The sequence below is a fragment of the Prunus mume genome, linkage group LG4 (assembly GCF_029339155.1).
Source record: "Prunus mume cultivar Tortuosa linkage group LG4, ASM2933915v1, whole genome shotgun sequence".
Lineage (NCBI taxonomy): Eukaryota > Viridiplantae > Streptophyta > Magnoliopsida > Rosales > Rosaceae > Prunus > Prunus mume.
The window spans coordinates 5,778,408-5,800,245 of record NC_142701.1 but is presented as its reverse complement, the minus strand read 5'-3'; the positions used below and the strand labels follow the sequence as shown (position 1 = coordinate 5,800,245).

The window sequence follows — 21,838 nt, the reverse complement described above, 5'->3', positions numbered from 1 at the left end:
CCCATATAGTTTATGGTCCATTGTATATATATTTTATATATAATATCAAAATGAATTAGAGGTCAAATATGTGAGCTATATTTTAAAAATTAGAGGTCCATATCTGAACATTTTCTAGGGCACGTAGATTGCAGATCATTTTTGGGGGCACGGAGAGGGCATGGCATGGCCATTCAGTAGAATCAATATACTCTATAAATTGTGACCAGTCTACCATTTCGGTACACCTGCTCCTATCATTTACTTTATCAAATTCAAACCCCAGCTGCTTCTAGTACACCAGCTATATCATGGAGCTATGGAAATGTATTGGTTTCGGCTTGATCCTCATGTTCGGGGCTTGGTCTTGTGAAGCCACCTCTCGCAGTCTCCAAGATGCATCTATGTATGGGAAGTACGAGCAATGGATGACTCGTTATGGTCGCGTATATAACGATGTTAACGAGAAAGAGAATCGTTTCAAGATATTCAAAGAAAATGTGGCGTTTATAGAATCATCGAATAACGATGTGAACAAACCCTACAAGTTGGGTGTTAATCAATTTGCAGACCTTACGAATGAAGAGTTCAAAGCCTCAAGAAATGGATTCAAGGGGCATGAATGTTCCACAAAGACGACTTCTTTCAAATATGAAAATGTTAAGGCGCCAGTGCCAGCTGCAATGGACTGGAGAAAGAAAGGAGCTGTAACCCCCATCAAGGACCAAGGCCAATGTGGTAATTAATCGTCTAGGTTCATTATTATTAATCATTTATAGTAACACTATATACTCTTCTTTTGGAGTTTAGTAATATTTTTATGTTATTCTAACTACTATTAATTGCAATGAAAAAATAGGATGTTGTTGGGCTTTTTCGGCAGTGGCAGCGACCGAAGGCATTACTCAGCTTACAACTGGTAAACTGATCTCTTTGTCTGAGCAAGAGCTAGTTGACTGTGACACCAGCGGTGTAGACCAAGGTTGTGAGGGTGGCTTGATGGATGATGCCTTTCAGTTCATCCAACAAAACCATGGGCTTAGTACGGAAGCTAATTACCCCTACAATGGTGTTGATGGTTCATGCAATACCAAGAAAGCAGCAAGCATTGCAGCCAAGATAACTGGCTATGAAGATGTGCCTGCAAACAGCGAAAAAGCCCTTCTAACCGCTGTTGCTCATCAACCAGTTTCTGTTGCCATTGATGCTGGAGGTTCCGATTTCCAGTTCTATTCAAGTGGTGTCTTTACAGGATCCTGTGGAACGAGCCTTGACCATGGGGTTACCGCTGTTGGTTATGGCGTTAGCGATGATGGGACTAAGTATTGGTTGGTTAAGAACTCATGGGGGACAGAATGGGGTGAAGAGGGGTACATAAGGATGCAAAGAGATGTTGAAGCAAAAGAAGGTCTATGTGGCATTGCTATGGAAGCCTCTTACCCCACTGCTTAGCTTAAAATTAAACCAATGCCTACTATTTGGTTTGTAAGTAGTATGATATGTACTTGTATGTGTAAAATACTTTATAAGATATATGTACTGTGGCTGTAAGAAAACTTAGCCATTTGTGAAAAGCTTAATTTTAAAACATCAACAAATATTCCACTATCAAGTTACACTTAATTTTAAAACATCTATGAAAACTGCTGCACTCATTAAACATTTCATAGTTGAACCCTAACCTAATCATAACCCATTCCCTCGCCTACACTTACTGAGCTTAATTTTTGGTGCAATGAAGTACTTATTGCTTATTTAACAGTTCCCTCCAAGTTATTAGAGAAGAGAAATAGACAATTGAACAACGTAAATACTTTTGTGTGTTTTTAGCATTTGAGTATTGAAGACAAAAGGAATTTGCCAAAAAGAGACCGAAGAATTCCAAAAAACAATGAAGAAACCATCAGAGCATCTTGGACTTGTACGGCTCATATCAGAACTTAATTTTTCTGGTTGACCAAATAAGTTAGCATATAGTATTTTCTTTCTATTCAGAAAAGTTTAGGGGGAGGAGAGGCTACCACATCCCAGGATAGGGCATACCAATGCCTCTTTGAGGACTTACAGAGTAGGTCTTAGCCATTTTTTTGGTTTTTACAATCACCCACAAAGAGGAATTGTCAGCAACGGGACTCAAAGTCAAAAGAAATTTGCCATAAAGAAACTGAGGAATTTGTGAAAACAATGAAGAAACCAAGCGCATTTTCGACGTTTGCTATTGTCCTTCATAGCTTTGGGTCTATCAGCACATAGTATGAAACCATTTATTTACTATTAATCTGACAGCAGGGTTCATATAAGAACTTTTACGGGGCGACAAAATAAGATTGCAGATATTGTTTGGGGACTCCGAGATAGTAAGGTCATCAAATCACTATTTATATTGCACTTTGATTCATTTACTTTACCAAACCCTAGCTTCTCCCAGTACTAGCTATACAATGGAGTTCATTAAGCAGCTATGGAGATGTGTTTGTTTGGTCTTGATCCTTATGTTGGGGAATTGGTCTAGTGAAGCCACTTCTCGTAACCTCCAGGATGCATCAATGTACGAAAGATACGAACAATGGATGGTTTGTTATGGACACAAGTACAATGATGTTAATGAGAAGCATAAGCGTTTTGAGATATTCAAGAAGAATGTGGCATACATAGAATCCTCTAATAGTGATGTAAACAAATCTTACAAATTAAGTGTTAATCAATTTGCAGACCAAATGAATGAAGAAGTGAACGCCTCAAGAAATGGATTCAGAGGGCGTGAGTACTCCACAAAGACTACTTCTTTCAAATATGAAAATGTGACTGTAGTACCAGCTACCATGGATTGGAGAAGCAAGGAGCGGTAACACTATTGGTTTTTGGTATATTGAAAAACGTTTATGCAGAAGAGAGAAGAAAAACCAGAGAGAATGAGAAAATGTTATGTATTTTTCTATATTCAGGTCTTAGCAAAAACCTGCTCATATACATGACATAAAGGTGCCAAAATCAGGATCCTAAATTTTAGGATACAAGGACTCATCTCCTACCATTCATAATGATTGGAGGCTACGATTCTTACACCTAGGCTAGAGTCTGTTAACACAGACAGCTAAGAAACAGACAAAAAGAAACCAGCTGTAGAAATTATCCCAAAATAGCTAGAATAGCTAACGGCTACTTTCCAAAAGTGAAAGTTCTTCAATTCTTCATTCTTCTCAGGAACAATCTGCAGGATTGTCATCTGCAGTTTCTTATTAAGCTCAGTGAGTAGCTTAATTCTCAACAGCCTCTCCTAAGTTGCTTACTGGCTTAACTCCGAGTTTCAACCTTAGTTGATTACATCTGTCTTTAGGCAATGCCTTTGTAAAAATATCTGCAAGTTGTTCTTCACTTCTGCAGAATTTCATGTCAATCACTTCTTCTTGTAGAGCCTCCCTTATGAAATGATACCTCCTGTTTATGTGTCTAGTCCTTTGATGAAAAACTGGATTCTTGGCCATAGAAATTGCTGACATATTGTCACAGAAAAGAGGTGTTGCCTCAGTTTGCATTTCACCAAAATCATCAAGGACAAACCTTAACCAAATAGCCATGTGCTGTTGCCTCAGCTGCTGAGACATACTCAGCTTCAGCTGTTGATAGTGCCACTATATTTTGTTTCATAGAGGCCCAAGAGAATGCTCCACTTCCAAAGCTGAATGCATAGCCAGAAGTGCTCCTGCTATCATCCTCACTGCCTGCCCAATCTGCATCACAGAATCCAATGATAATTGTAGACTTATCCTTCACATACTCAATGTCATAGTTGAGAGTTCCTTGCACATATCTTAAGACCATTCTTGCAACTCCCATATGCTTCTTTGTAGGACTAGAAATAAACCTTAACAGCAAACTGGCAGCATATATCAAATCTGGTCTAGTTGCTGTTAAGTATAGTAGACTTCCTACTATCTTTCTGTAGAGTCCTTCATCAGCTAAGTTACTTCCATCCACTTTCTTGAGTCTCTCACCAGTAGGCAATGGAATGGATACTGGTTTGCAATCTTCAAGCCCAAACTTCACAAGCAAGGATTTGGCATACTTGCTTTGATGAATGAAAACCCCTTGATCAGTTTGTAGTATTCCCATGCCCAAGAAGTGATGAAGGAGTCCAAGGTCTGACATTTCATATCTCTGCATCATCTCCCTTTTAAACTCAGCAAGCATCCTCTCACTGTTTCCAGTATAAACAATGTCATCAACATAGATTGAGACAATGATTAAACCTCCTTCATTATCAGATCTAGTGTACAGAGTAGCTTCACTAATGCTTCTTTTGAACTTGCACATAGATAAATATGCATCAATCTCACTGTACCAGGCTCTAGGAGCCTGCTTAAGTCCATACAAGGCTTTTTTCAGCTTGTAAACCTTGTGACTTGCATTTTTCAGTTCAAAACCACTCAGGCTGCTCTACATATACTTCCTCATCAAGCACACCATTTAGGAATGCTGACTTGACATCTAACTGAAACAACTTCCATCCCTTTTGTGCTGCAAGAGCAATGAGAGTTCGAATTGTGCCTAACCTTGCAACTGGTGCAAAGGTTTCATTGTAGTCAATTCCAGGTTTCTGTGCATACCCTTTTGCTACAAGTCTGGCCTTATGTTTTTGAACTGTTCCATCCAAATTAAGCTTGGTTTTAAACACCCACTTCACACCTATAACAGGTTTATCTGCTGGTCTCTCAACCAATTCCCAGGTATTGTTCTTCTCTATCATTTCCAACTCAGCATTCATAGCTTCTTGCCAAGCTAAATCACCAGCTGCTTCTTGATAGTTCTCTGGTTCAATGATACACATGTGGCATCTTGCATATATGTCTTCCAGAGTTCTCAACTTCACTAGAGTAGAGCTAGGTGTAGAAGCTTGACTGTTATTTCCTACTGAAACACCAATAGTTGTGTTTGAGTGAGAGCTGCCACCATTATCAAACTGAGTTGTTTCAGTTTGTTCTTCACCAAATTCAATTTCTGTTTCATTTCCTCCAAGGTTGAATGGTATTGGAACAGATTCCTCTTGATCACTCTTCCAATTCCATGCCTTGTCCTCATTGAAAATTACACTCCTTGAGAGCACAATTTTCTTAGATTGCAGGTCATACACTCTGTAACCCTTTTCACAGCTTCCATATCCCATAAAAACTCCCTTTCTAGCCTTGTCATCAAACTTCTGCCTCAAGGGTGATGGAACATGAGTATAACAGATACAACCAAACACTTTCAGATGCTTGATTCCTGGCTTTCTTCCTGTGAGTGCTTCAAATGGTGTTTTGCTTAGTACAGATGTTATAAAACATTCTGTTTTGGAGATACACATTTGTACTTACAGCTTCTGCCCAAAAAATCACAAGATTGCTTTCTCTGTCATCATGGATCTTGCCATCTCACATATTGTTCTATTTCTCCTCTCAGCAACTCCATTTTGCTGAGGAGAGTAGGCAATGGTTAATTGCCTCTCCATTCTCATGCTTGCACAGAATTCTTGAAACTCATGTGAGGTATATTCACCACCTCTATCACTCTTTAGTTTTTTCAAACTAAATCCACTTTGCAATTCAACAAAGGCTTTGAATTTCTTGAACACATTAAAGGTATCAGATTTGTTTCTGAGAAAGTATACCCAGCACATTCTTGAAAAATCATCAATGAATGTGATGAAGTACCTATTTCCACCAATTGACTCATTTTGCATTGGTCCACACAAGTTTGTGTGCACTAATTCCAATGGACAGCTTGCTCTCCATGCTCCCTCTTTGTCAAACTTCTCTCTGTGATGTTTTCCTGAAACACAACCTTCACACACATCCTTCATTTCAGTTAACACAGGTAGTCTAGCCACCATTTCCATCTGCTGCATTTTTTTCATGCTAACAAAATTCAAATGTGCAAGTCTTCTATGCCAGATCCAAGAATCTTCAGTCACTGATGCTTTCCTAGCTGCAGGTGTCATAGATTCTAGTGAGATAGGGAAGCATCTATTTCCTCCCATGTCCACTTTAGCTACAACATTGTTGAGGCTGCCATCATCAAAAATAACTACCATGTTACCCCCAAATAGGACATAGTAACCATGCTCCATCATTTGGCCTACACTCAATAGATTCTCATCCAAGCCCGGAACAAGCAACACTTCATGTATATACCTTCTCCCATGTTGAGTTTCAACTACTAGAGTGCCTTTTCTAGTTGCTTTACAAGATCTCCAGTGCCCATTTTAACTTTGCAAGTCACAGTCCTGTCAATGTTTATTAACACAGACTCTTGAGAAGTCATGTGGTTGTTGCAGGCGCTATCCACAAACCATACACTTCCATTTTTCACACTTGCAGAGTGGCAAGCATAGAACATGGTGCCTCTGATTACCTCTTCCTCCTTTGCACAGTTAGCCACCTGCTTGTTGCCTTCACAGTCTTTTGAAGTATGACCAAACCTATTACATTTTCCACATCTAGGTTTGCCTTTGTGCCTGCACACACCAAAATGATACTTCTGACAGACTTGGCATTGTGGTTTCACACTTCCTTGATTGCTGCTACCTTGCTTGTTCTGAGAATTGAAACTATTGTTCCAATTTCCTCCAGCATTGTTATTCCAGCTTGAGCCATTGTTATTTTGAGACCAATTTGATCCCTTTTTGTCTTGTCCCTGCCACTTTTGATTTGGTCTACTCTGTGAGCCCTTATTAGAGCCATGAACTTGGTTATTTCCAACCTTGAGGCTACTAAAAGCTCTCTCAATTCCAGTCACTTTATCTCTTTCATCATGCAAGTCTTCCCTTTTATCATAAACTTTGATAGAGGCAATGACCTCTTCAACTCTAAGAACATCAAGGTCTCGAGTTTCTTCAATAATAGACACAATGGATTTATATCTTCTACTTAGACTCATCAAAAGTTTTTGCACAATTCTTGTTTTAGTCACATCTTCACCAAGAGATTTCAGATTATTCACAGTTCCAAAAAATCTAGCCAAATAGCTATCTAAGCTTTCACCATCAGTCATTCTCATATACTCAAAATCTGCTCTAACAGCTTGAAGTTTTACAGCTCTTACCTTTTTATCTCCTCTGAACTCTCTCCTCAAGACATCCCAAGCTCCTTTTGCAGTCTTTTCATTTCTGATGCGAGGGAAGAGCTCATCAGTTAAGGCTCCTTGAATGAGACTCAGTGCCTTGGCATTTTTGATTCTGTCTTCTCTGGAGATAGTAGGTGCTTCCGCTGGAATTTGCTCAGCTTCACTTCCTTCACCTCCAGAGTCTTCTTCCTCCTCAATAACTGGCTGAGGTTGTACTCCGACCTCAACTACATCCCATAGATCATGTGCTATGAGGATGGTCTCCATTTTGACAGCCCAAAAATCATAGTTTGCACCATCAAACTGTGGAGTTCGTAGATCTCCACCTGAAGAACCTGATCCCACCATTTTCCTAGTGAGTCTTAGTGAACCAAACAATAAAAGAGCAACCTTTATCCCTTTTGGGAATTTTTCAGGAAGGCTCTCTCTCTCAGAGCTCACGCCCCTCTCGAGTCAAACCAGGAGCTCGATACCATGTTGGTTTTTGGTATATTGAAAAACGTTTATGCAGAAGAGAGAAGAAAACCAGAGAGAATGAGAAAATGTTATGTATTTTTCTATATTCAGGTCTTAGCAAAAACCTGCTCATATACATGACATAAGGTGCCAAAATCAGGATCCTAAATTTTAGGATACAAGGACTCATCTCCTACCATTCATAATGATTGGAGGCTACGATTCTTACACCTAGGCTAGAGTCTGTTAACACAGTACAGCTAAGAAACAGACAAAAAAGAAACCAGCTGTAGAAATTATCCCAAAATAGCTAGAGTAGCTAATGGCTACTTTCCAAAAGTGAAAGTTCTTCAATTCTTCATTCTTCTCAGGAACAATCTGCAGGATTGTCATCTGCAGTTTCTTATTAAGCTCAGTGAGTAGCTTAATTCTCAACAAACACCCATGAAGGACCAAGGCCAATGTGGTAAGCCTCTAATTTTTTATTTATAAGACAATTATTCTTCTTCCGGAATACTTTCAATTGTTTTTGTTCTAGATACTATTTAATTGCAACAAAACTTATATGTGCAGGAAGCTGTTGGGCTTTGCAGCCGTGGCAGCCGTTGAAGGAATTACACAGCTTACAACTGGTAAATTAATCTCTTTAGAGCAAGAGGTGGTTGATTGTGACACCAATGGTGGAGACCTAGGATGTGGCGGTGGCTGGCCTGACGGTGCCTTTGAGTTCATCAATCAAAACAACGGCCTTAGCTCCGCGGCTAGTTACAACTACACGGGTGTTGACGGTAGATGCAACACCCAAGCTACCCACGCAGCCAATATAACTGGCCACGAAGATGTGCCCGCAAGCAATGATGAAGCCCTTCTTAAGGCTGTTGCTAACCAACCTGTTTCTGTTTGCATTAATGCTGGAGAAAACGATTTCCTATACTATACAAGTGGAGTCTTTGCAGGATCATGTGGACTAGAAATGGATCATTGTGTTACCGCAATTGGTTACGGCGTCAGTGATGTGGCACAAAGTATTGGTTGCTGAAAAACTCATGGGGCATGGATTGGGGTGAAGAAGGGTACATGAGGATGCAAAGAGATGTGTATGCAAAAGAAGGTCTATGTGGTGTTGCTACGCATGCGTCTTACCCCATCGCGTAAATAAATTTACCATCAAACTAATACAAATACCAAGATATCCTAGGAGGTGCTATGATGTGTATCAGCTTGTAAAACTTCATAAACACATTGCATCCGTTCAGCTTTGTTTAGTTGAACTAATGGTATTTCAATTATATTGAATTTAACCTTTTTTTAGGATCTCTATATAGCAAAAAGCTTTTTCCTATCAAAAGGGAAAATATACGACCCTACTTTTTTTGGTCAATCGCAGTTCATTCATGCCCCAAAACTATAGGGAGAAAAAACACAGAGATTACAAGAGCCGAAAAGGCCAATATGAACAAAGAACAAGAAGCACATGTGGGATGGCAGTTCAAACTAAAAACCAGTATAGTCTAGCAAAATGAATCTTCCTCATCACAAAGCCAAAACAAAATACAAAACAAAAGCAAACAAAACCATGCAAAGGGAACAAGGACGACACCAACATAGCCACAAAAGATACACTTCCCTCACACAAATCAGCACCTCTGCACAAACAAACCCACCAGTTTGCGGCCGAGAACAAAATTTCTCCAAAGTGCAAAAGTTCATCAACACAAGAACATCCATCCAAGACTCACAATCTCCATCAAGGCCGAATCCGCCTATGTACCATAGAGAAAACAACAACCATTCCAACCATGGTATATCCCAAAAGACCAAAACCAAGGGTGGAAGATGGTGGTGCAAACACCAAAGCAGGAGCCATAGCAAGAGCTCTATACACTTTCCAATAAATATGCGAAACTTCGCTTGTAGAAGTAGTTGTTGTAGCCCAATGGAGAGGACTGATCCAGAATAAGAAGGCAAGAAGAGGAGGGGATGTAGAGGAGGAAGTAAATCTGTTTGTAGGGGGTGTTTGGCGAGGAACGGGGGACTCAAACTCTGATTGAGACATTTAAGCTCAGTTCTGAGCACAAGGCTCAAACAACCACCACTATGGGGAGGGGCCACCAACTCTTAAGAGAGCCACAGGCACAGCCAAACAGGCTCTTGCCAAAAATAAAAACACCCACACCAAGAGAAACCAATGTAGGAGAGATAGAGAGGTAGCAGAGCAAGAGAAACCATTATATTCTTATGTCATTTTTCATTACATCTCTTGCCTTGAACATTAGTTAGTATCATTACAATTCATCACCTAAATCAATCCCAAATGTGCTGTCCAATCTAGGTTAGAAATCAAATGGTTTCATCTTATGTTACGAAATGTGGTCTAAGACAAGAAACCTCCATCAAATCTACAGCCTAATATTGCACAAAAACTATGAAACGCGTTGCTTAGTACACAAGCTAATTAAAGCTAAGGAGATTATCCTATTTCAGTTATTTCATTCGTTGAAGACTCTCTGAGAAAATCAACAAATATTCCACCATCAAATTAAACATAATTTAAGAGTTATCTACACTCATCAAACTTCCGATTGGTTAAAATGGAAGGAATTGAAACATTGACGTAACTTAATCCTAACTCAAACTTTAATTGTTGCCAAATGTTGCATTGTCTTATGAAAATCTTGCTGTATCCTTCATTTATATCTAATAAGATAGTGAATAATGTGGTGAGCCCTCAGCTCAGTATTATTGAAGAATGAAACGGTTAAGGGATGGCCACTGTTTTTGAGGTTGGAAAGAAGCTTCATTAGTACGGATTTCGAACTCAATTTTTGGTGCAATAAAAAACTTCTTGCTTATTTTAACAGTTCCCTGCAAAGTTATTAGAAAAACGAAGTAAGCCAATTGAACAATGTAAATAGTTTATTTTGTTTTTAGCGTTTGAGGCCTTCACTGCAACTTCCTTCACGACAAAAAAAAAAATCGACAAAACAAATTTGAGCATTCTTCTTGAAGACAAAAGGAATTTGCCAAAAAGAGACGGAGAATTCGGAAAAAGAATGAAGAAACCATCAGAGCATTTTGGATATATATTGTCCTTCACAGCCATCAGCACTTATCATTACTTAATATTCTTCTGGCTGCACGGCTCATATATATCAGAACTTTATTTTTCTTCTGGCCTACCAAATAAGTTAGCAGATAGTAATTTCAATTACTATATAAGCTGTGATCAGTCTCTACTATTTCATTATACCAGCTGCTCTTTAATTCATTGACTTTACCAAGTCCTAGCTGCTTAGCTAGCTACAGGCTATACGATGGAGTACATTAATCAACTCTCTGGTAATGTATCTGCTTGGCATTGATCCATTGAACCTCACTTTGTCAGCCTCCAAGATGCCTCAATGTATGGATGGTTTGTTATGGACACGTATATGCTGCCATTAATGTGAAGGAGAAACGTTTTGAGATTCGATACCTTCAAATATAACACAAGATTTGTTCAAAGAATTCAGCATATAATTCTCAAATAGTTGAAAAGTATAACAAGAGAATGAAAAAAGCAATGTAATGGTCCCCAATAAAAAAATTCTAGCTCTGCCCTTGTCGTTTGGTATATAGCTAGAGTTGGTGAATAAAATGGTGAGTAGAAGCTTTATTTGGTGTAATGGGACAATTTAATGATTACAATGACCTAGGCTTTTGAGGCTTTTGAAGTTGGAACTTAATATTGGTATAAAGATGCATTTGAGGGTAATGCTCATTATGTCTATTGATTAGGTGTATTTTTCTTTGTTTATTAATGAAATTCACTCGTACCGTCGAGTTTTTAATGTAAATTTCGCCCGGATGGCTTTCGAATTTTGATCCACCACTCATATTGGGTGCAATATTCCAAAACTTGTTGCACATTCAACAGTTTCCCTGCAATGTTATTTGAATACAGAAACAGCCAATGAAATAATGAAAATAGTTCATATATTTGGTGGTTGCTGTCTAGATCATTTCACAACTTCACTGGAAATGTCTTCTTCAAGTCAAACGGAGTTTGCCAAAAAGAAAGTGAGGGATCTGTGAAAACAATGAAGAAACCATGCGCATTTTGGACGTGTGCTATTGTCCTTCATAACTTTGGGTTCCATCAACACATAGTAGAAACCATTTATTTACTATTAATCTGACAGCAGGGTCATATAAGAACTTTTACTGGGGGACAAAATAAGATTGCATATATTATTGTTTCGGGTCACCGAGGTAAGTGAAGTCAATCAGTATATAAACTGCTCTCTGATTTATTTACTTTACCAAACCCTAGCTGCTTCACAATGAACTTCATTAAGCAGCTGTGGAGATGTGTTTGTTTGGTCTTGATCCTTATGTTGGGGACTTGGTCTAGTGAAGCCACTTCTCGTAACCTCCAAGATGCATCAATGTACGAAAGATATGAACAATGGATGGTTCATTATGGACGCGAATACGATGATGTTAATGAGAAGCAGAAGCGTTTTGAGATATTCAAGAAGAATGTGGCATACATAGAATCCTCTAATAGCGATGTAAAGAAATCTTACAAATTAAGTGTTAATCAATTTGCAGACCAAACGAATGAAGAAGTGAAAGCCTCAAGAAATGGATTCAAAGGGCGTGAATACTCCACAAAGAATACTTCTTTCAAATACGAAAACGTCACAGTAGTACCATCTACCATGGATTGGAGAGGCAAAGGAGCTGTAACACCCATGAAGGACCAAGGCCAATGTGGTAAGCCTCTAATTTTTATTAATAAGTCGGAATTATTCCTCTTTTTGAATATTTTCAATTGTTTGTGTTCTTGATGCTATTTAATTGCAATAAAACTGATATATGCAGGAAGCTGTTGGGCTTTTGCAGCAGTGGCAGCCGTTGAAGGAATAACACAACTTACAACTGGTAAATTAATCTCTTTGTCAGAGCAAGAGGTGGTTGACTGTGACATCAACGGTGAAGACCTAGGATGTGGCGGTGGCTACCCTGACGGTGCCTTTGAGTTCATCAATCAAAACCAAGGGATTAGCTCCGAGGCTAGTTACAACTACACAGGTGTGGACGGTAGATGCAACACCCAAGTGACTCATGCAGCCAATATAACTGGTTACGAAGATGTGCCTGCAAGCAACGAGGAAGCCCTTCTTAAGGCTGTTGCCAATCAACCTGTTTCTGTTTGCATTGATGCTGGAGAACACGACTTCATGTACTATAAAAGTGGAGTCTTTGCAGGATCATGTGGACTAGAAATCGATCATTGCGTTACTGCAATTGGTTACGGTGTCAGTGACGATGGCACAAAGTATTGGCTACTGAAAAACTCATGGGGAACGGAATGGGGTGAAGAAGGGTACATGAGGATGCAAAGAGATGTTTATGCAAAAGAAGGTCTTTGTGGCGTAGCTATGTTTGGATCTTACCCCATCGCATAAATAAATTTGCCATCAAACTAAATACAATGCCTAGCAGCTGCTATGATGCGTATCAGCTTGTAAAACTTCGTAGTCCGTTAACAAACTACCAGTTTCTATGACTGGAAAAATAAAGTTGTCGAGCTTCTCATAAGTTCAATTAAAATTTAATAAAATTGAATCTAACCAATTGTGCTTTAGGCAGATTCTTCCGTCATTTTCATTACAACTCATGACCTGGGCCAATCTAGGAAAAAATCAATAACTCCCGGGCTTCTTGTGTATGAGCCTACTAACTCAACGGTATTAATGGCACTTGCAACAATAAGAAATGCAACTTTTTAGCAAGTCAACTTCCACTTGACTAATAAACTAGGCCTTCAAAGGAACCATGGCCTAATTTGGTGGCCTTTTCTCTTCCTCTCCTCTCTGAAGCTGCATCATAATCCAATAACCAGACCTTCAAAGGAACCACCATGTGCAATAACATCAACTTGGACTCGGAAAGGCAAACACCATTAATAATTTAACTACTTATTATTACGCACAATCATTAAAACAACATCCAGCATCAAACACAACTTGCAATCCGATAAAAGTACACATCATGATGAAAACACAGAAACTAGGTAGAACTACATCACACCTTAATATTTCGCCAAACAGAAATTTGTAGGCCAACACGGGCAGTAGGTTCTTCAAGTTCTAATTGCTAGATTGACGCAACTCTGGTCGCACAAAGTCTGCATCAGCAGGCACTGAAATATCAACTGTAGGTCTCAGTTCGGCGCATACTTTAATGGCTCCATGTACTGGATCTGACATGAAGTTGCTGATGAGGTCTTGGTTGATGGGTGCACCATTATCCACAGAAACCAAGGCCTGCTGAGTAAGAATGTAATCAAATCTTGGAGCCCATTTCCTAGATCCTAACCGAGCTGTTGTTGAACAATTGTCAACCATGAAGGCAACTCCCCGAGCATGCATAAAAGGATTCAAAGAATCCACAGACTCAATAACGCTTTCATTAATGATCTCTGAATATGAATGACCCTTCTTCCTCAAGACTTCGATCTGGATGTTCATAAAGCAAGGGAAAGAAATAAGAGTTCAAAACACATACAGCAGAAATCCTCCCAAGTTACTAACAACAGCATTTATTTCTCCACAAAAAGCAACAGCATTAACAGAACTCTAACCAACCAATCAAAGTTCCCTTGAAGAACTATATAATGGAGGTTAAAGTTCCAAGACACCAAAGAACCAACGATTTACATCATGATTCATCAAATCTATGCGTTCATCATTCACCACAGAACCAACAGTTGATAACCTTAAATAAGCATTTGAGGATAGATTTTTTATTTTATTTTTACTAGATATACTACACTTTGAGATCAGGACAAAAGGAATATCCTCTTAACATTCAAGCAATTTTCAGTCATCAATTCCTTTATCTCCTGCTTTAAACCTTACATTCTTACTGAATCAAGGGGGTTAGGCTCATACCTGCGCCATCATTAAGGCAACAAAAACACCAGCAGTGAAAGGGTATAATGGGCCTAGGTCACCAGCTGGCCGTGTTGCTCTGACACGCTCCCCGACTTTCCACATGCGGGTCTGATCAATTTTACCCATTGGGAATGCAGGCAGACCATCCTTCTCCTGTAAACAAAGGTAACTTCATTATCATTTGCATAACAACAATATTACTTCAATTATATTCCAAAGAACTAGGAGGATCATAAACTTCAAAATAACAACAGTCAAAATTCAACTTAGAAGAAAAATCAAGCTGTCATCACAATAACTAATAGTGAAAACATATGGGCGAACGTACATAAAAGCGACGCCCAGCCAAGACAACACTACGGATCTCACTACCACTGGCTACATCTTCATAGCATTCATACAAGATGTCCATGCAAGGATAGTATGAGGCACTATATGCAGTCTCAAATTCCTTTTTGCCATCTTCAGACAAAGAGTTGTATATCTCCAGCATGCCCTGTTGGGGAAAATAATAAAAACAATCACTTCAAATTCATATACAAAAGCAAGCATGAATGAAATTCAAAAGTGGGCAGAACCTTAGTCGAGATGGTCCTTGACACAATTCCAGTTACGCATTCTACAGTGTTTTTATAAGCCAAATCTTCACTCATTCCATTTTCAGTGTATCTTCTAAACAGGGACTCCACAATTCCATGAACAGCACCAAGTAAAATGCCTACAATACAGAGAAGCAGAGATAAAAATAACATGAGGAATCAAGTATACTGGATTCAAAACATAAGAAAAAAAGAAACAAAGATACAATGTAGGAAAACCAAACTTACCTCGCTCGCCAAAGATGTCACTTTTGTATTCCTGCTCTAGCGTAGTAGCAAATGTGAAAGGAGAACCAAGGGCAACCGACCAGCCAAGGGCCACATCTGTGGCTCTGCCATCAACATCCTGTACAAACACAACACATTTAGTATCTAAGAAATTAGTTATATGAGAGAGAGAGAGAGAGAGAGAGAGAGAGAGCTGACCTGGTGGACTGCAAAACTGGAATTAATTCCCGCACCATTTATCTCTTTTCCTTGGACATAAAGTCGCCTTACAGATGGACCCATCCCCTTTGGACATACAGCAATTACACTGATGTTCTTGGGGAAGTCAAGACCCACTGACTGCAAATGCCCTAAAAGGAAACCATGGGAAAGGCCCAGTATACTATTGGGCTTCATGTGTGAAAATACTTTCTCGTAATTATCAGCCTGCAACATGAGACGAAATTAAACGCTGTTAGCAGATACAGGATGCGATATTACATCACAAAAGGCCTTCAAACAAAAAAGACATGGACGCGTAATGCATTATGAATTGTAAGAGGAATCAGTATTTTACTTCAATCTTAATCCTTTTTCCTAAGTGACTCATCAGTAAGTACAACCAGTAAGAATTCAGAGATGGGGAGACAGTTGAAAATGGTAATGGAGTAGTAGACCCAAAATTATTTTAGCAAAATGATCAGAAGCACCAGCCCAACTACAAGTTACAGCCAATAGCAGGAATAAAATTTCAAAAGTACAATCAACAGACCTGAGCAGAATCAGAAATGAGTAGCAAAACGAGATCACTGCCCGAGACTGTTTCCCATATATCACCCAATGTCCCATTCTCCTCGGAGAAACCAGATGCACGAGCTTCAGCAAAAGAACGGGAACCCTTCCTGAGCCCAATCTGTAGGTAGCAGGAGATATAAAATTTATATATATTATATTAGAAATTTAGTTTACTGCAAAAAGATTGGAAAGCAATTCAATAATTTTAAAAATAAAATAAAAAACCTTTTTTTGTACAAAATGGAATTTTATGAGTAAAACAGGAAAGAAATTACCTTGACCACAATATCAGACTTTGCTTCAGCTAGAGAATCTCTTAAATTCTGAGCTTGAGCAGGTCCCTAAAGAAAAGAAAGATAGGTTAAAGACCCAAATAATGTATATTGACAGACAGGAACAATAAACATTCACATTTTACAACAGTGAAAAATGCATGATTAATTACGACCCTGGTCGCCCTTGTTCCTTAAGCCCAGGTTATTTGAAAGAGGCAACATCAAGGTCAAACACTATGCTAGAGCAGAGTCCGTAAGCAATGTAGAATCTATGTTCCATCACACTACACTGAAACACGACCCCATAAAACCACATGCACCATAGTCTCAGTCAGTTAAACAATCCCACACTGGCTCACAAACTATTCCTACAATCCAACCTAATTATGGCCCATCCATTACACCTCCATCCTCGCCCCATAAGGCCACTATTGATAAGAGGCAACATTAAGCTTATATACAATAACAGGGTTCTAGCTTGTAATACAGGATTTCGACAGCAAATAAATATATTGATACTGGATTATCAAACGAAATATATTTGTACAATAGTAAAAGGAAAAAGGGAAAAAAGTGACACCTATTCGACATGCATCTCTTTATCTGCAACTCATGATAAAAACACCAACAATTTCCAGTTACTCAAAGTAAGTGGTTTCAGTTTTCACTTTCAAACTTAACCTTATGGGTGTACGCACATAGGGAGAATAAAAAATAAAATAAAAAGCAATGCAGACCCCAAATATTAATCATGCAACTTCAACAAACAATACCATTTAGTAAATAGATAAAAGGAAATGAGAGCAATCCATTCACCTGAGAACCCCAACCGATAACACCAATCTGTTTAATACCCTTGAAAGCATCGGGCAACAAATGGAACAGATCTCGCCCTCCTCTCACAATAAACTGCAGTCAGAATGAACCCAAACGATCATTCAGGAAACCCATATGGAAATCATTTCTCAAACAATATGAATAATATGCATGTATCAACAATAAATACATAAATGTGCATATATTCATATATGTGGAGCAATACTTTAGCATTTTGCCCTCCTTTTCCATTCTAGAGAGCGTATTTTTTGGTCGACCATTGAGGGATTTCCTTTTTCTTTTTTACTGATAAGTATAGAGAACATGCAAACAAATGCTCAGGCGCTATAAAAAATTTCCCTTTTCTCTTTCCCAAACTCATTTATCAAAATCCAAACATAACCCAACCACCCAATATGTAGATTAACTAAACAAACTCAGAAATGTATTTTATAATTAGAAGAGAGACCTCGTCGTGACCAGCGAGATTGATCTTCTCCTTCTTGAAAACAGAGGTCTCGAAATCGAGAGACGCCGGGGGCTTAACAGTCGGCATTGACACCATACGAGCTCCGAGAGCCGAGCCGCCGCCGGAGACACTGTTAACACCGCGTGTAGCTTTGGCTATGAGAGGGTTTAGAGTCTTCGACACCACAGAAGAAAACCCTAGGCTGGACGGAGCCTCGTGGGTTTTGGATGCTGACGACAATTGTAGAGCAGAGAGGGCTGGGGAGAAGGTGGAAGTAGCCGCCGACATTGAAGACTGGTACACACAGCAAAAATGAAGCAGAGAGGCAGGGAGGGTGAGAGTGGGTACTTAAGCACGCTTTTATAGTCGAGGCGTTCGTCTGTTTGATGTGGCTAACGTGCGCCGGATGCTTAAAAACGTTTTTGCTTTTGTCTTTTTGGGAACGGGTGGTTACGGGATAAAATAAAACTCCTCCACCTCATGTGTGCTATTTAAATTCCACACTTTTTTTTGTTTATCTCGATACTTCAATATTAAATTCTTAAATTTTATTATTGTGTAAAAAGAAGAAAAAGGTCATCCAAAAAAACTCTTAAGTTTTAGAGTATCTCCAAGTGAGATGTCAAATACCAAACATCAAATTTAAATTTGATGGTGATGTGTGACATTTACACGCTTTTTCAAGCTTTGTCTATTTTTGATTATTCGAGTTTGCAATCTTAGTTGGGATGCCTATGCTAGAGTTTATTCGATCATGCGTGATCGTTAGTGGAGGCGCACCAGATTGTCTTAATTTTGTTGTTCGACCGCTCCGTTATTGTAATCGCCTTTGGCTAGTTTGTTTTAGCCTTGTGGTAATAGTTTTTTTGAATTATGAATCTGCAATCATAGAATTTCTCAACCAAAAAAAAAAAAACTAAACCAAACCCAAATAAACACCTAAATATATTAGGTCCCGTTAAAATGGAACTCATTTCGCATCTATGCATTTCAAAACCATTCATTAGTCCAACTGTTTGGCAAAACAAATGGAAGTTATTGATTTTAATTTAGGAATTCTATTTAAGAGTTTAAACAAACATTTTTTATTTATACAAGTTTGATTGAAAAGGGAGTATATATGATCATTGATTTGCAAATTAATACACATAAATTGTGCCCACGGTCTACAAAATAGGCTTACAACCCATATGCTCACATAAACCTTATAACACTCGTAAATTAGACATTATTTTGCATCAGACATAACCATTGAACCAAAAATTAAAGACAATGACATGAGATTGAAGAAGTAGTAAACGACAGAAATGTCTAAATTTGACAAACCACAAACCATTGATTGGAGAAATCCCAAGAATTGTTCTTACAAATAACAGAAGATAAATGAATTAATCCAAGAAGAAGATGCAAATTACTAAATGAATGATGATCTACATCGACAATTACAGAACGCAGAATTCATTAAAAAAAGGACAATAAAATTGCAAAAATAAAGTTGAGAAATCAAAATAATCCAACAGAATCAGAAACGATGGAACAGAGGACTCTGTTTTTTGTGTCATGTGTTCCGAGAAGCAAACTTCCTTGCTCATGCCTTAGCTAATATAGATTATGGGCTGTCCCCTTCCTTTCTTTGGGAGACTGGGCTCCCTCTTTCTGTTGCTCCTGCTCTCTTTTTTACCTCTTTGCCTGCGTGCCCGCGAGGTTTTGGTTTGTAACTATCTTTTTCGCATAAAAAACAAAAGAAAAAGAAATGCAGGTGAAGTGAACATTCTGGGAAGCTGTGTGAAATGAAGATTAAGCACCCAAATAAAACAAAGTATACCAGGCATATGCAATTGCTTACAAACACCAACATACTTTATTAAGTTCCAAAAAAAGAAACAAACAGATACATTATTTTTTTTTTGGTGGAAACAAACAGATACATTAGTAAACAGAACAAGATTTGTATTTTTTTTGGTCAACAAAAGACTTGTAACTACTTACTGATTCTGTAAGATCTGTACCACAGAATCAGAAAACCAAGCCATCTGTAACCAATGATGAAACCCAACATTATACCTAAGTTGATCCACTTCTGTGATGGTTTCAGACCTTGCTGCATCAAGAACCAGTCACCATACAGAATGCAGTCTCCTCCAACACTCTGCAAACATCTCCTTCTTCCCTGCTCTCCCCCATACTCATTTATCAGGAAACACTCAAGTGGGTACTTAAATAAACTCAAGTAGTGCATGAAAGTCCAGTAGCTGGGAATGTCCTCCTTTGGGATGAAAAACCCAGAAAATAGAAAGAAGGAACCCATAAGCCCTGCCACTAAAGATGTTCCCATGATGAAGTTCGGCACTAGAGCGCTGAAGCACGCAACCAAAGAATTCGACATCAAAATGACCATCCACACCACCAGTGAAAAGTAGAGAAACCCATCAATTTCCCTTCTTAATCCAACCAACCAGTAGACTGGGGTAGCATAGAGAAGAGCCACACCTAATAGGAAAGGAAGGAATACTAGAGTGTTTGATATGACATAAGAAGAGATTCTATAAGCACCTCTTGAGGTTTCCCTCATCAATATTCTCCTCTCTTGCAGGTAAATTGGTAGTCCTTCAGTTGCGGAAGACATCAAGAAGGTGAGGCTGAAGGCAAAAAACCCAATTTGTGTTTGTAATTTAGCTCTTCTTGGGTCATTAGCAGCATTCATAAAAATAGTACCCAGCACAAATCCTGCAAGTAAAGCTTGCATTATTCTCGCAGCGAAAAGCTGTTTGGTTCTACAAATAATGTTGGAGAATCTATGGCCCAGTATGAAAACTTCCTTGAACAGAGGATTGGCATAGAGGACTTTGTCTTCATGAACGTTACCTATGATTGAATTTGGTCTAACATGCTTAAATTCTCCTTCTATTTCAACATATTCTATTTCACTTTCTTCAACATGTATGATCAAGTCTTCCATAACTTCAATAGCAAACTCAAGCACATTAACTTGCAGAGGAATGGAATGACCTGCATATCTAAGCCGTTGCTCTAGCATATGCAGGGGTCCATTGTGAATCACAGTTCCATTTGATAGTAATAGAATTTGATCTATTAGCTCAAGAATTCGAAATCCAGGTTGGTGGATGGTTAAAACAACTGTCTTACCTTGTGTTGAAGCCATAGTTTTAAGCAACAAGGCTACATCAAGTGCTGACGACGAGTCCAATCCTGATGTAGGTTCATCCAGCAAAAGAACAGCCGGATCATGTACTAGGTCAACTCCAATGGAGACTCTGCGTTTTTCACCGCCTGATATGCCGCGGTTAGATTCACTACCAATTCTTACATTGGCAACATGTTGTAGTCCAAGCTCCCTTAGTAGCTCACTCACTCTAGCCGTGGCCTTTTGGTGCCCACCATGGAACCTTAAACGAGCACTGTACAAGAGTGTTTCTTCCACAGTAAGAAGTGGGAAGAGGGCTTCTTCTTGAGTGACATAACCTGATACTCTCCGAAAATGTTGAGCATTCATTGGCTGGTCATTGACAATAACTTGGCCAGCAGTACTACTACTTAGAGGGATCATACCAGCTACTATTTCTAGCAATGTTGTCTTTCCTGCTCCGCTTGCACCCGCAATAGCTGTGATCTCTCCCGGTCTAGCTTCAAAATCGACATTCTTCAAAATGTATGCTTTAGGGGTCACCTCCCTCTTGAACAGCCACTTGAACTGATCAACTGTGGAAGATAATCTGTAACAAAGTTTCTTGGTCTTAATTCTGTATTGGGTTTTCTTGTCAGTCATGGTATTCTGTGCCTTTGTTAGTAACACCATTGAGAAAGAGAAGAGGTAAGCTCTGAGATGTGTGGAAGAATTAGAGTAGAAAAGATGAGTTAAAACACTGAACTAGCTTTTCTTTGTACACGCCACTCTCATTGCCCAAATATGTAAGTATGCATGTTGTATGGTTAACTTCTTAACCCTTTTGTAGTATTTTCCCTTGTTAGAGAATAATTAGATCAGTTAAGGAAAACTGGTAGACTATTATATTCTTTACTAAACTAGGCGTAGAGGAACATTAGTGACTAATAAAACTTCCTATGTATTTTTGACAGTTTCAAAAACGCTTTTTTCAGGTGAAGGGAGACTGAGTACATGTTTGGTGCAGAACTGTCTCATCCATGTGACTTCTGTGGGTAAGTGAGAGTTGCAGT

General features: G+C 38.9%; 4 protein-coding genes and 1 pseudogene across 7 annotated transcripts; 3 read left to right on the top strand and 2 right to left on the bottom strand.

Moving 5' to 3' along the window:
• Nucleotides 1–275: 275 nt before the first annotated feature.
• On the top strand, nt 276–1,431 carry LOC103344372 (senescence-specific cysteine protease SAG39-like). The gene is made up of 2 exons (XM_008247975.3): nt 276–717; nt 839–1,431. The coding sequence occupies exons 1-2, from the start codon at nt 291–293 to the stop codon at nt 1,429–1,431; spliced, it is 1,020 nt and encodes a 339-aa protein (XP_008246197.3). The 5' UTR covers nt 276–290.
• A 989-nt stretch (nt 1,432–2,420) lies between these two features.
• On the top strand, nt 2,421–8,691 carry LOC103342641 (senescence-specific cysteine protease SAG39-like; annotated as a pseudogene).
• Nucleotides 8,692–11,858: 3,167 nt separating this feature from the next.
• LOC103342621 (senescence-specific cysteine protease SAG39-like) lies at nt 11,859–13,032 on the top strand. Its single transcript, XM_008246255.2, has 2 exons — nt 11,859–12,294; nt 12,403–13,032. The coding sequence occupies exons 1-2, from the start codon at nt 11,859–11,861 to the stop codon at nt 12,987–12,989; spliced, it is 1,023 nt and encodes a 340-aa protein (XP_008244477.2). The 3' UTR covers nt 12,990–13,032.
• Nucleotides 13,033–13,486: 454 nt separating this feature from the next.
• On the bottom strand, nt 13,487–18,022 carry LOC103342622 (ketol-acid reductoisomerase). Its single transcript, XM_008246256.2, has 10 exons — nt 17,642–18,022; nt 17,173–17,265; nt 16,357–16,422; nt 16,059–16,199; nt 15,506–15,733; nt 15,308–15,425; nt 15,059–15,198; nt 14,809–14,976; nt 14,478–14,633; nt 13,487–14,042 (listed from the first exon to the last, which is right to left on the bottom strand). Exons 1-10 carry the CDS (start codon nt 17,927–17,929, stop codon nt 13,674–13,676), a joined length of 1,767 nt encoding a protein of 588 aa, XP_008244478.1. The 5' UTR covers nt 17,930–18,022; the 3' UTR covers nt 13,487–13,673.
• A 1,075-nt stretch (nt 18,023–19,097) lies between these two features.
• LOC103342623 (ABC transporter G family member 10-like) lies at nt 19,098–21,563 on the bottom strand. 4 transcript variants are annotated; one of them, XM_089049596.1, is made up of 3 exons: nt 20,789–21,563; nt 19,631–20,368; nt 19,098–19,363 (listed from the first exon to the last, which is right to left on the bottom strand). In XM_089049596.1, exons 1-3 carry the CDS (start codon nt 21,456–21,458, stop codon nt 19,251–19,253), a joined length of 1,521 nt encoding a protein of 506 aa, XP_088905722.1. In that variant the 5' UTR covers nt 21,459–21,563; the 3' UTR covers nt 19,098–19,250. The 4 variants fall into 4 exon arrangements, with proteins under 4 accessions (XP_088905722.1, XP_088905720.1, XP_088905721.1 ...); XM_089049594.1 differs by having other exon boundaries at nt 19,631–21,563; XM_089049595.1 differs by having other exon boundaries at nt 19,706–21,563.
• Between the last annotated feature and the right edge of the window lie 275 nt (nt 21,564–21,838).

What these genes read in the sequence shown, in the direction of transcription:
- LOC103342623 (XM_089049594.1), bottom strand. Translation starts at nt 21,458, where the DNA reads ATGGTGTTACTAACAAAGGCACAGAATACCATGACTGACAAGAAAACC. An exon ending in GTACAGATCTTACAGAATCA is followed by an intron (nt 19,364 to 19,630) that starts GTAAGTAGTTAC and finishes TATGCGAAAAAG; the next exon opens with ATAGTTACAAACCAAAACCT.
- LOC103344372 (XM_008247975.3), top strand. Translation starts at nt 291, where the DNA reads ATGGAGCTATGGAAATGTATTGGTTTCGGCTTGATCCTCATGTTCGGG. An exon ending in CAAGGACCAAGGCCAATGTG is followed by an intron (nt 718 to 838) that starts GTAATTAATCGT and finishes ATGAAAAAATAG; the next exon opens with GATGTTGTTGGGCTTTTTCG.
- LOC103342622 (XM_008246256.2), bottom strand. Translation starts at nt 17,929, where the DNA reads ATGTCGGCGGCTACTTCCACCTTCTCCCCAGCCCTCTCTGCTCTACAA. An exon ending in TTATCGGTTGGGGTTCTCAG is followed by an intron (nt 16,423 to 17,172) that starts GTGAATGGATTG and finishes TCTTTTCTTTAG; the next exon opens with GGACCTGCTCAAGCTCAGAA. An exon ending in AGTCTGATATTGTGGTCAAG is followed by an intron (nt 16,200 to 16,356) that starts GTAATTTCTTTC and finishes TGCTACCTACAG; the next exon opens with ATTGGGCTCAGGAAGGGTTC.
- LOC103342621 (XM_008246255.2), top strand. Translation starts at nt 11,859, where the DNA reads ATGAACTTCATTAAGCAGCTGTGGAGATGTGTTTGTTTGGTCTTGATC. An exon ending in GAAGGACCAAGGCCAATGTG is followed by an intron (nt 12,295 to 12,402) that starts GTAAGCCTCTAA and finishes TGATATATGCAG; the next exon opens with GAAGCTGTTGGGCTTTTGCA.